General features: G+C 35.8%; 1 protein-coding gene across 4 annotated transcripts in view; it reads right to left on the reverse strand.

Moving 5' to 3' along the window:
- The window catches only part of PTBP3 (polypyrimidine tract binding protein 3), a 108,209-nt gene that overhangs the window by 46,693 nt on the left and 47,058 nt on the right, over positions 1–14,458 (reverse strand). For all 4 annotated transcript variants that reach the window (XM_079928032.1, XM_079928031.1, XM_079928030.1 and 1 more), the window contains 3 exons: positions 12,759–12,928; positions 10,221–10,367; positions 1,894–2,058 (listed from right to left, as the gene is read on the reverse strand). In XM_079928032.1, the coding sequence (XP_079784158.1) occupies positions 1,894–2,058; positions 10,221–10,367; positions 12,759–12,928 (482 nt within the window). The remainder of the gene's footprint in view (positions 1–1,893; positions 2,059–10,220; positions 10,368–12,758; positions 12,929–14,458) is intronic.

Below are 14,458 nucleotides of genomic sequence, written 5' to 3' on the forward strand. Positions count from 1 at the left end.
GATATTTACATGCAAGCACATGAACCATATTAGGAAATATATCTGAGTTCTATCACCAATTGGTACAATGACTGTGGGGAAAGTAACAACTTCTAAGGTCCCCAGTACCCTTATTTGTAAAATGTGAGAATAGGATAGGATACATTTCAATTCTTAAATGCACACACACCCCCCTATGACTCTTCATTCAGTAGTACAAATCCAAAGGTTTGGAAAACAGTTAAATGAGTCTAGACTGGCCTGAGATCATGCTGTTTAATATATGAGGGGGCTTCCCTGGTGGCGAAGTGGTTGAGAGTTCGCCTGCCGATGCAGGGGACACGGGTTCGTGCCCCGGTCTGGGAAGATCCCACATGCCACGAAGTGGCTGGGCCCGTGAGCCATGGCCGCTGAGCCTGTGCGTCCGGAGCCTGTGCTCCGCAACGGGAGAGGCCACAACAGTGAGAGGCCCGCGTACCGCAAAAATACATAATAATAATAATAATGAGATATAAATATGAAAATAGGGACTTCCCTGCTGGCACCGTGGTTAAGAATCCCCCTGCCAATGCAGGGGACACAGGTTCGATCCCTGGTCCGGGAATATCCTACAAGCCGCAACGAGCAACTAAGCCCGTGTGCCACAACTACTGAGCCTGCGCTCTAAAGCCCACAAGCCACAACTACTGAAGCCCGCATGCCACAACTACTGAAGCCCGTGTGCCACAACTACTGGAGCCCGTGTGCCTAGAGCCCGTGCTCCGCAACAAGAGAAGCCACCGCAATGAGAAGCCCACGCACCACAACGAAGAGTAGCCCCCAACTCGCCGCAACTAGAGAAAGCTCGCACGCAGCAACGAAGACCCAACGCAGCCATAAATAAATAAATATGAAAATAAGCATATAACATATTTTAGTGTTTTAAAATAATTTTTATACTTAGGTTGTCAAGTATAATGAAATGGAATACTGGAGTTGACATTAGGGGACTTGAATTCTAACTGGTTCTTAAATTACTCTTTACAATATTCAACTCATCAAGTATCTGAGCCGCAGTTTTATTCAATACAAAATTATGTAACTAGGTAGGTGATCGATCTTCCAGTTCTTAAACTCTATTATCTTCATAGTAGGCCATGATGTGGTACACTGCCTCTTATCAAGACAGTTTAGACATAGTAATGGGTAGTCTATGAAAGCTATGTTGAGAATCAGTTAGTATTTAACATGATACTTCCTTATTTAAGTTACTCATATTTTCCTTTCAGAGTTTTTAAAATAAAAATACTCAAGTGTAGGGAGGAGTCAGTACAAATAGATTAGTTGTTTTCTATACTGATGGTACTTTCTGAGGAACAACTACTACTGGTGCTTTTTATAGGAGTCTGTGCTTTGTTCATTTTCATACTTAGGTATAAAAAAATAGAATTCTTACATACTTTTTTAAATCAAGTATTTAAGTTAGAAAATGGAGGCTTTCAAAAAAGTATCTCTGGGCTTTCCTGGTGGCGCAGTGGTTGAGAGTTCACCTGCCGATGCAGGGGACACGGGTTCGTGCCCCAGTTCGGGAAGATCCCACGTGCCACGGAGCGGCTGGGCCCGTGAGCCATGGCCGCTGAACCTGCGCGTCCGGAGCCTGTGCTCCGCAACGGGAGAGGCCACAACAGTGAGAGGCCCGCGTACCGCCAAAAAAAAAAAAAAAAAAAAAAAAAAAAAAAAAAAAAAAAGAAAAACTCAAACTATCTCTAATTGATACTATTTCTTGCATGAAACAGGATGCTGAAGATTTTTTTTTACTATTATTTAAACAAATACATTAACCAAAATCAACAACCTGAAAAACTAAAGACATAAAACATCCGAAGTTACAGAGGTCATATTTGACTCTGCTTTCATAAGAGTGTTCCTCCTTACCTGATGAAGAACTTCCAGGGTAACAGGATAAAAGAGGTTTTCAATAATTATTCGGAGCACAGGGCTCTGCCCAGGTAGGATCGTGCCTTCATTAGCAGGAGCTCCAGGAAGGGCCAGACTTCCTGACTGGACAGCACTGACAGCCTGCAGTGCAGCTTGGGCTCTCTATTTAACAATGCAAAATGAGAACTTGTGGTTACACAGAAGCATTATATAATCCTTAAAATTAGTTGATGTAAAGTAATATGAAGTTAATATAGTTAAATAAAAATATACATATCTACTTTCTCTGGATGCATACATCCTAAAATTGTAATCAGTCAAGAATCAAAAGTCTTGCCTTCTTATCACAATGACACAATATTTAAGAAAGTTCTTAAATTTACTTGAAGAAATGAAAACAAAACCATGGCCAAAAAAGAAGAAAATTTGGATATAACTTTTATTTCCTAATTTTTAAATGACAATAGGAAAAAAGACAGCGTGAAGGGTAACATCAAAGGCCACTTTAAAAAATTCACTGAAGTCCCCCTCTTCTCTTTTCCTCCCTGAACAACTGAGTTCTAAAGCCTTTGGGTGGCATATGATAGGTGTAAATACGGAGGAAGAGAGGAGCTGTGGTGGTTCAGAGTGGGGCAGGACGGCATCCCTATACAAAGGCATCCTGGCATGGAGCATCAGAGCCTGAGCAACGCAAGGAGCGATCCATGTGGTAGGTCTGCCTGGTAAGGGAAATCGGAGCCCAAACAAGGTAAGGAAGGTAGGTATCTGTGAGTGGGTGGCTCACTGTTGGCTGTCAGAACCTAGGGAGCACGAGATGGGTAAGAAAGGCATCCAGAGGAGAGTAGCCTAGCCAGGACTGTCAGAACCCAGGGAGAGTTAAGAAGGGGTCCACATGTAGTAAAAATAATCTAAGCAGCGTGAAGAGGAGGTCGGTCCATGGGGACCTGAATGGACTAAGGAAGTAATTCAATGGAGGGGCAGCCTGGCATGAAATGTTAGAATCCAAGCAGGGGCAGGCAGAAAAGTTTTTTAATATCATGCTCCACTAAAAGGAAGCAGGTGCTCTAAAAAATGTCCAGCTCTAAAGCTGGAGCAAGGAAAGCACAAGATGAGTGTGTAACTTTTCTGGTTTTGTGGGGGTTTTGCTGTTGCTGTTTTGTACCAGAATGCGAAGAAGTTTTCAAAGAATGATGGGAACGAGCCAAAAGGACACAGAAGACAGCTGGAAGGGGCTCCCACTGGCCAAATATAGGACAATTTGAGAACCAAAATAATGACTGTAACAAATAAAAACTCATCAAATGAAATGGGAAACATTCAGTCCATAGGCTGATATAAATTGACAGTTGATAAGGAACCGTATATTTACACTGCCTTAAAGTACCTTCCCCCACTCTTCTTTCCCCCTTTGTAAGTCACAACTTTACAGTGGAGAAGCCAGGCAAACACCAGCCAAATCAAGTGATTAAAGAGCACACTATCAATAATGCAACAAATTGAAGTTATGTGCTCCCTGATATGATGCAACGAGAAAAAAAGAGCATTACTTCTGTGACATTCCTGTCAAAGCTACATACACTGAATCTAATCACAAGGAAACATCAGACAAACTCAAATTGAGGGATGGCCTAAAAGATAAGTAGCCCATAATTTTCAAAAGCGTCAAGGTTACGAAGTCAAAAAAACCCTATAACTGTTTCAGATAAAAGGATACTAGAAGATGTGATTTCTAAATGGAACATGTGGTTATGAATAATGCTTATTTTGCTGGAACAAACATTATTGGGACAACTGGAAAAACTTGAACGGGGACTGAGGATTGGAGGGAAGTAATGCATCAAATGTTAATTTCCTGATTTTGACCACTGTATTCTGGTTGTGTAGAAGAATATTCTTCTTTGAAGGAAATGCACACTAAAAGTTTGGCCAGTGAACACAGACCAGATTAACAATTTATTCCCAAATGCCTCAAGGAATCAACAGTTCTTTGTATTATATCTGTAATTCTTTTTAAATTTTGTGACTGTCTCAAAATTTAAAACAATTATTTAAAAAAAACAAAAAAAAAAACAAAAAAACAATTATTTAAAAAATAAAGTAGGTGAAAGAGAAAATTGAAGAGAAAAAAAGCACGGTTAATGATTATTGAAATTAAATGCAAGTTTTCATCAGTCTTTTGTTCCGTACTTATAATTTCCTAAGAATGGTGATAATTAGTAAACTGTGTCACAAAATGAAAAAATCCTACCACTTTAATGCAGATTCTTTCATTTCTACATATTGTACTCACTTGCAATTTTAAAGAACATAGTACTTTGTCTCAGTACTTTGTTTTCTATATGAACATTTGTTTTCATGACTTTAATTTTTAATTTACTATTTATTATACCACCTTTCTAATGTGAGATGAGTAGCTTTCCAACATTTTGCTATGAAAAATAACATTAAAATAAGTATCTTTCTGGAAAAGTGGCAGTCTTTTACTTTCTGCATGCTTAAGAGTTGAACAACTTCCACTTTTATATACATTTTTTTTTTACCTTTTAACAGCATTTTAATGTCATATACAGACTTTTATATATCAAGTAAAACACAAACTACCAAATGCTGTTTCCAAATCATCTTTGAGAACAATATATAAATTATATGAATATTTTATATCATTAGCTTTCAAAACTATGTTCTCGTAAAGCCAAGTGTGTGGAATACTGAGCATCCTAATTCTGCTTCAAACATGGCAGTTTATCTATTTTATAGTGGGCTCCCCAGTAAGATTTTATTTGGAAAAAAGGGTTGTACTGCTTTCAAATTTGAAAACCGGCTCACATTTCCACTTTGAGCCTTTAAATAGGCAATGATGATGTTGGGAGGTCATTCAAAAAAGACTCAGAATTAACACACGGATTAGAGTTAGCAGAAAAGAACATTAAAGTAGTTATTATAACTGTATTGCGTGCACACACACACAGAAAAAAGAAAGGTTAAGTAGAGACATGGAAGACCAACAGTGCTGTCCAACAGAATTTCCTGTGATAATGGAAATGTTCAACATCTACAGTATGCAATATGACAGTACTAACCACAAGTGGCCAGTGAGCACTCCAAATGTACCTAGTGCAACTGAGGAACTGAAATTTTTATTTTTGTATTTATTTAAATTTAGCCACATTTAGCTAGCAGCCACCACACTGGACATCACAACTTCATAATATCTAGGAAAAATCATCATAGTGAGGCTCTCAGTGGAATAATGGTGCCTTTTCTTCTTCTATCAGGATGATTAAATCTTATCAAAACGAAGCCTGCATAACTGAAAGTAAACTTAACCTCACTAACTTTTTTTTGCCTGCGCTGCGCGGCTTGTGGGATCTTAGTTCGCCGACCAGGGATTAAACCTAGGCCCTCGGCAGTGAAAGTGCAGAGTCCTAACCACTGGACCGTCAGGGAATTCCCAACCTCACTGACTTTACTTCATTACCCATCAATCATTCTATCAATCCTTTTTATTAAACAATTCTATATACATGCTTATTGCTGCTATATTACTGTTATTGTTGCTACTGTTGTTGTTTCTCTTCCTTCACTCTTTCCTCTTTGGCATAGAAGATACCACAGTGGAGAAACATGAGAAGCCATGGTATATATTGTCCATATCATTCTAGAGTTGTCAATATACTCTGCATTAGTACTTCACAGAGCATTGAGTACAAAAGTCTCTGCATAGCAGGCATGCAAAAAAATTATTTTGACAATAAAAGTCTGAGAAAAAGATTTATTTAATAATTAACTCTACAGTTTCAATTTTTAATTAGGCAAATATATTTAAGTAAAAAAAAATCAAAGTGGAGGCATACTTTCCACTGAGGACAACAGAAAAGTGAGGGGGGGAGAAAAAGAAATGTCTTCTTAACATGAAGAGATATTTCAGATACACAGAAGACATATTTTCTGTGTATCTGATACTAAACATTATGAGGCAGCAGAATTCTTATTATGGGATAGTTTTAAATGTTTCAGCAACAAACCCTCCGGAATGGTTACATTAACTAGTGGTAAAGGAAACAGCAGTAGTACGATGGAAAAATCAACAAATATTTTATTGAGGTGGGGGAGGTATATATACTTCATGTAAAATTTAAACATGCCTGGATAATGTGAAGAAGCCATTTTTAAAATTGAGATGGAAATGAATATACAACAAAATTCACAGATCTTAAGTGTTCCGTTGGATGATTTTTTGGGAAATTTTTTAAGGGAAAATCCTTCCATGGTCATCTCTTTGCAAATTTATAAACTTCCACCCACAAGGTCAAGAAAAACTGTCTATACAAAAATGAATCATATTAATACAACCACTCCTCAAATGCTGTACCTCAAAATAGGATCTAAATTTTTTAGCTATAATTTTAGCTTAAACCAAGGGACAAAGATACTTGATATTCACCTGACCCTCTGCCAAGTATGTCCATAAGCTGGAAAAGAAGTTATGTGCATGTTTTGGGATATCTTGCTATTCAAAGAGAAGAGAATGAAACAGTAATTTATCAGTTTCTGAGGGCTGCCTGAATAAAAAAACATCTGGTACATTTTATATATGCAAACAGGACCTTCAATTTTGACTTCAGCTTTGGTGTAGGACTCTGAATAAAAGAAAAATATTATTTTATCAAACACCAATGCAAAAAATGGACAAAAGTAACAAAATGGAAAGGGTACTGGGAAGAAATCAAGGCTATCTAAGAATAAACTAGGTCATTTGGGCTGGCTTTGGTTGCCAAGCAACTGGGATTTCTCACTGTTTCCCTTTGGAATAATCCAGTCTTTAAGAGTTTTATTGTTTATATCATCTTTAAGAATTTAACATATTTAGGAATAACACTAATGTGAAAACTGCATGACTTACATGAAGGAGAATTAAAAATTCTTCTGAAAGATAGGAAATAAAATATAACTTCCTCCTCAAAAGGATCAGTTAGCAATATAGACATGTTAATTATCTACAAATAAATCTATAAAATCAACCCAATTCTGTGTTTTTTGGGGTTAGGAGTTATCAAAATAATTCTAATACATCCTGAGAAATAAACAAAACATATTATCCATTTAATTTCTAAAAAGAGAGGGTAAAGAATAGGGCCTTGCCCTACAACATATTAAGCCTTAGGGACACTGAATTAGGAATGGAACAGAACAGAATCCAAAAGGTAGTCCATATTAGACATGGACTGCATACCATGTGAGCCACACACACATGAGGGTAGATGGGGGTCACGCAAGCAGAATGTGTAGTCGTGTCTAACAAGTGTATATATGCGGGTTGTAAATACGCATAGTCTGTGTATGGAAAACTAGATCATGACAAAAGACAAGTTTCACAAGAGTGGATATATATATATTTTTTAAGATTTTTTTTGATGTGAATCATTTTTTAAAAAGTCTTCATTGAATTTGTTACAATAGTGCTTCTGTTTTATGTTTTTTGGCACGAGGCATGTGGGATCTTACCTCCCCAACCAGGGATCGAACCCACACCCCTTGCATTAGAAGGCAAAGTCTTAACCACTGGCCTGCCAGGGAAGTCCCATGAATGGATAATATTGATAAATGGGTTATTCAACTACAACAAAAGAGAAACTGGTCACTGGGAGTAAGAGAAAGACCAAAGCCTCACTCTCCACCCACAAAATATTCTTAACAAAACAAAGATTTAAACACTACAAATAAAAACAACCAAAACATGAAAGTATAAGAAAATATAGGTTAAAAAAATGTTTTTAATCTTGCTATACTGGGTTTTTATGAGTATGGTACCCATGTCAGAGACCATAATACAACTTCAGAGATTTGACTATTATACAAAAATATTTTAAAAATTGCATTAGCAGACAAAATTCTAGACAGAAAGTATACAGAATGGTGGCTGCCAGGGTGGGGGTAGGGGAAATGAGGAATAAGTGTATAACAGGTATGGAGTTTCAGTTTGGGAAGATGAAAAAGTTCTGGGGATGGATGGTGGTGATGGGTTGCACAATGAAAATTTACTTAATGCCACTGAACCATACACTTAAAAATGGTTAAAGTGATAAATTTTACGTTATATATATTTTACCACAATTGAAAAAATCGGGGAAAAACTGCATTAACAGAAATCACTATAAACACTTTACAAGTTATTAAATAAAAGAGAGTAAACAATAAGATACAATTTGTTAACTAGCATATTAACACAGATGGACAGGAAAACTGCTTGCTCATATATTATCAGTGGCACCCTAAATCAGCAAATGAGCTTTAGAGAAAGCAATCATGCAACATATACTGAAACATAAAACATGCATAGGCTTAGTCCCAGCAATTTTGTTGTCAGAAACATAAATAAGATAATGCTGCATGTGTGCCAAGATATGTAAGAATGCTGCTGTAGTACTATTTGTAAGAGCATAACATGGCAAACAATCTCAATCTAACAACAAGAAACTGGATAGCACAGGACAGGGAGATCAGCTCGGTGCTTTGTGACCACCTAGAGGGGTGGGATAGGGAGGGTGGGAGGGAGATGCAAGAGGGAGGGGATATGAGGATATGTGTACACATATATCTGATTCACTTTGTTATACAGCAGAAACTAACACAACATTGTAAAGCAATTATACTTCAATAAAGATGTTAAATTAAAAAAAGAAAAGAAACGGGATAAATGATGGCTGCCCTTTTGAAGAGAGTATTATGCAGTCATTTAAAAATTATGAAGTAAAAAAATAAAATAAAAAGTATGAAGTAATTCTATATTTGTTGTCATGAAACAACATCCCTGACATATTGTAGAGAAAAAATAATTAGTTTTCAGTAGTTTTCAAACTATTAGGATTCCATTGGTATAAAATTATATACATAGACAATAACCTGAATAGAGAAGGGGTACACAGTAAAATGTTAGCAAAATGTTAGTTAATTAGTTATATCTGGGTAACTGGATTGTTTTATTTATTTATTTTTTTTTTAAATTTTTTTTTTAAATTTTATTTATTTATTTATGGCTGTGTTGGCTCTTCGTTTCTGTGCGAGGCTTTCTCCAGTTGCGGCAAGTGGGGGCCACTCTTCATCGCAGTGCGCGGGCCTCTCACTATCGCGGCCTCTCGTTGCGGAGCACAGGCTCCAGACGCGCAGGCTCAGTAATTATGGCTCACGGGGCTAGTTGCTCCACGGTATGTGGGATCTTCCCAGACCAGGGCTCGAACCCGTGTCCCCTGCATTGGCAGGCAGATTCTCAACCACTGCGCCACCAGGGAAGCCCTGTTTTATTTTTTATTTTTCTGGATTGTTTGAATGTTTTACCATGAGCATGTATCCTATTTACAAGGCAATTTTTCATTAAAAAAAATTATACTATTTAAAAATATCTAACATTTCATTTACTCTTAAGTTTAGATAGTTTATTATAGGCCATTAATATCTCTTAATAAGTTAAGGATTGTGTGCAGGAAATGTCACTGTTTCTAAAAATGTGTAAAACTATGAATTCAGCAGCTTGCATTATAATGACTTTCAACACAGAGTCAAAGAGCTGAAGGAGTTCTTTTGCCTAGAGCAAGAGTATCATGGCCAAGTTGCTCTCAACATAATTTAAAAAACCTTTCTTAAAATGTACTTGCTTTGTGGATAAATTTTTCCTACCCTGAAGTTACTTCAAATTACTATTTTAGCTACTTAGAAATCAACCTGGAGAGACACAGAAGTTTGAACATGAATTATATCAAAATAAAAACTGGAAAATTAGGTAAGAAATGTTCATATTCTACATTGCACATTCACCTTGGAGAGTCAAAATTTATTTAATGAACATATCTATACAAATTCTTATTAACATCTTAAGTTCAGTTACTTAACATCACAATAAAAGCATCACTCAACTTCTCAATGCCTTTGTTACATATTCTGTAAAAAGAAGGGATTGACTTCTAAACACACAAATGTTACATGTTCTGTAAAAAGAAAAGGATTGACTTCTACAGTTCCTTTCACATCTGAGATTTTTAAGAGAGACATAACAATGTATGTTTTTTTCCACTCATGAAAACAGTTTCAAGGGAAAACTAAATATCTGCCATTTCTAACGCCATATCTTCAAACTTACTTCCAAATGGCAGTGCTTTCTTATTCTTAAGTCTTTGGGTAAGAATTTACATAAACAATCTTTACCAGTAGAGCATGCTAAGATGAAGAAAAACACATGATTTTTTTTCCTCTGAAAAACAGAAAATTAAATTTAAGTTATTATATCATGTGTTCTTATAACTATTCTTAGAAATACCTTTAATACTTACAGCTTGATTAGGTAGATTGTCAGTCTTAAGTTCTCTGTGATTGGAATACTGAATAAAAACAGGCTGGCTTCGAAGGTGAGGAGTAACAGGAGTGTAATAATTCACCATAGTAACAGCAGCTTCCTCAGAAGCCATTTCTAAGAAAGCCTGCAATAAACACAAGAAAGTAAAGTGAAAGCTCATGTTTTTGAAAGGCAGCTAAGAACTACTTTGTCATTCCAGCTTGCTCTAAACTCAGTATTCTCAAGAGAAATCACATTGTCCCCAAGGGGATGAAAAGACTTGTTTCAAAGTGTATCATTGACAGTAACTGAAAACATAATTGAAAAAAGTTGGGTTCAATAAACGATTTGGGATTGGGAAATGGCCAGTTGATTAAATGATTTTATGTGGTTTTTGGTTTTCTTCTTATTTCTGTTTCTTCTAAAATCTAGAAATAATTAAAAAGGCAAAAATAAACGTGTGCATCACTACTATAAATAGTAGTAGCTTTCAGTTTCTTCCTAAAAAATTCTCAAACAGAGATGAGGCATAATGATTTGCTCTTCTCTACCTTTTTATAAAACAGCCATTTATGAATACAATTAGAGCATTCAGGTGCAAAGACTCAACTGTACAAATCAGGGAAATGGGAGAACTTCTTACATTAAGTCAATATTGCTTTGGGTCATTCAAGTGACCTTTTTTGGATATTGGCAATCACTGTACTAATATTAGCTATTTGAAGACTAACACAAGAAGAACTGAGATGGAAGAAGCTCCTTGGTATTTATGTCTTATTCTGTATAAAGCTTCTCCTAGCTGTCAGGACTCCCATTAACTTATGACAGGAATAGGATACTTACAGACCTTTAAGGTGGCAGGTTTTATCACCCTATCTTAATGGTTAAGAAGATAAAATATAGACATCTACTAAGCGTTCTGAGCCCTCAGAACTACCTATAAGAACATCTCAAATTTAAAATGCAGGAAGAACCCCTGATCCAAATCACTGTCTTTGAGGAATAAAACAGACTTCGAGTCATTTATACTATCTAAAAGGTATAGATGTCCACAACACACTTTAAAGTTGCTATCCAATTGTATCAATAATACACTTTTTCTAATATTTCTAAGAGAAGTGGATAAAAATGATCAAGGTAACAAAAATAGCTATGGCAATATTTCCTAACTATCTGGTTTTTAATCATCTTTTCAACAAAGAATTTGTAAACTGTATTCTAATAATATTCATTATATGGGGAGAGTCTCTTCCTGCAAACTCCTTTCTAAATGTTTCTAAACTCCTGCAATGTCTAACATCAGTCACACAAAGGAAAAGCTGAACAATGTCTTTGGAATACGATTCTTATCACAGGAATTTTTTCCTAAATGTATATACAACCTAAAAATTCATATGTAAAAATAAATTTTTCTACATGGAGTCCAGTAAAAGAATTATTTATGTTTTCCTAAAGCATCCAAAGGGATCAATTTTCATAATGTAGGGTGGAGAGAAAACCGAAAGTCACTACCCACAGAAAGGCTGGTGAAAATAACCCCTACTCTGTCCTCAACACTCCACCTACAAGAACCATAGGAAAGATTATGCTTACAAGTACTACTAGTGACTCACAACAGAATCTCCTGAAGTAATTACTAACAAGATATTTTCTAAACAGGATTTATGATCAAAAGACAAGCAATTAACATAACAGTCAATTAGCACTACAGATAAATATAAACCTAGAACCAACTGCAGAAACAAAGGAAAGTGTGACATTGCCTGCTGCCTCTCAGAGCTATTTGACATAAAACATAGGATACACTATATGAAACACGATAATGTACATAACACATGGCAGTTAGACATTTCACAGCCATTAGACACGGTCATGTTGGCTCTTTCAAACCGTGCAAACCATGCTATTCTCAATAGTGGCATCTGTGATAAAAAGATCCAAGTGCATGTACTATCTCCAAAAGATGCAAGAAAAATGTGTAAACACAACAAGGGCTGAATACTAAGACATATTATTTAACTTCTCCAGTTCTTAATAACCTCATCTGCATTAAACAGGGATGTTAAATAGTTTACTAAAGATAGAGGAGTCTGAATCAGACATCATTATCCAATCTCTGATGGTAATCAATCCAATCTCTTCTGATAATCACAGGATATTTTCATAAACCATTTTGTAATTAAGAATATAAAATATGTTTGTTAACAAGTCAATGAATAAGAGATAATCCTGTTTCCTACATTAACATTTTTGTTTGCTGCTTCCTGTCATTAAAAAGTTCTATTTTAAAAACTATTTAAATAGAATGAAATTTAGGGGGAAAAAAAAAATTCAAGAAAATAAAATCTTTTTTTTTTTTTGGCCACACCTTGCAGCTTGTGGGATCTTAGTTCCCCCACCAGGGATTGAACCTGCACCCCTGGCAGTGAAACTACGGAGTCCTAACCACTGGACTGCCAGGTAATTCCCCTAAAAATCATTTTATCAGTAACACTCAGAGATAATAACTGTGGGTCAATCTTTAAAACTTACATACCTGGCTTTTTCCTTTCAACATCAAAAGATTAGTTACTTTGCCAAATGGTAGACCTAATGATATGACCTCTGCTTCGGTGACATCACTTGGAATTTTGCGAAGATGGAGAACACGGGAAGGCGAACAGGGAGGTCTATCTCCTTTAAATTTCTTGTTGTCATTCCCATTAGCTAAAAAATATAAGATTTTTAAAAAAATTACTGAAACTGATTTGGGCTGACGTATTACATTAACCATATCATCACATTTGACATCTGATATTCCAAGAGTTTCAGGTTTTGAAATTCATGAACTACGTACGGGGCTGATGGGAGAAGAGTAGAAGACAGTGGAAAACAAAACCATCCACCTTTCAATGAATGCGTTGATTTTTCACTACAGGTATTATATTTTTTAAAAATTGAACTCTGATTTTTAACGTCAAGGAAAAGTGCTGGGTAAATGAATTACATATTTAGAGGTATCAAAACCTCTAAATAGTTAACTGTTTGTTGTGAATAGAGAACAGTATTTATAATATCTTTAATGTATTTTAAAGGTATTTTTCTAATTTGTCCTATTACTAATTAAACAAATAAGAAAAATAACTTTTAGGAAAGACAGTAATAAAAATTTTATATTTATCACACCCTACGAGGATTTGGATTTGAGATGCATGTTTATGAAAATAAGTTTATTTCTTGGGCATCATATAATTTTTACCAATCTATTTTTTAAAGTACTTTTAGAACATAAATTGTGGTTTCTTAGGATAATCTTATCCCTTATGATATAACAGGCAGTTCTTAACATAAGCATCATCACCTTTCTGGAAATACAAATTTTTAGCCCCACCTCAGACCTACTGAATCAGAAACATCCCAGTAACTGTGTTTTAACAAGCTCTCCAGATGATTCTGAAGCAACCTAAAGTTTGAGAACCACTGCTGTAAAATTAAGAAATCCATTATGCCAGTTTACAGCCAAATTTTATTTAAAGCCTATCTTTTAACAGTGACAATAACTAGAACTGACAAGCCTGTAACAAGTACTCAAATTTATGTACATAAGATTCAGAAATGTTTTTCTCCCAGAAATAGCACCAAGTAAGACTGAATGCAAATTATCTGAAAGCCCAAAGTTTCATTACAGTGTTTTTTTTAATACTAAAATACTTAGCAGTATTAGGAGGAAAATATAATCTTTCCAAACACCTAAGATTATCATTTTTCTAAACACTAATGAAACTTTACAATCAGGTGTCTGTGATCCTAAATAAACAAATTTCATGAGGACCACGTAAAAATTATATGGCAGTATTTTGTACCCATAGCTGTGGCACAGAACTCAACTTGCTTACAGGTAAATAGGTTGACTTAATACCAAAACCAGCACTTGCTCCCAAATTCTCTAAGTTCATAAATGCAGGCAACATCCTACCTGGACCCAAATACCATCAATTCCTAGAGGTCCTTACAGGTCTGTGCCTGTATATAACAAATGCCTAGGACAGAGTGTGGAAAATAATCGGCAAATATTTGTTGGAAATTAATCTGGGAGGCAAGAGGTTCCTTCTCCTTTCTCATCATGAAATATTTATTTTTCCCTCCAAAATGACTGATTCCATTTTCATCTCCACGCTCAATGTCACCTCACCTATGATCTTGGCCCCTTCTACTCTCCCTTCCTCTAGTTTCACCCCTCCCCCACTTCCACTCAGA

Source organism: Stenella coeruleoalba (assembly GCF_951394435.1).
Source record: "Stenella coeruleoalba genome assembly, chromosome: 7".
NCBI classification, from domain to species: Eukaryota; Metazoa; Chordata; class Mammalia; order Artiodactyla; family Delphinidae; genus Stenella; species Stenella coeruleoalba.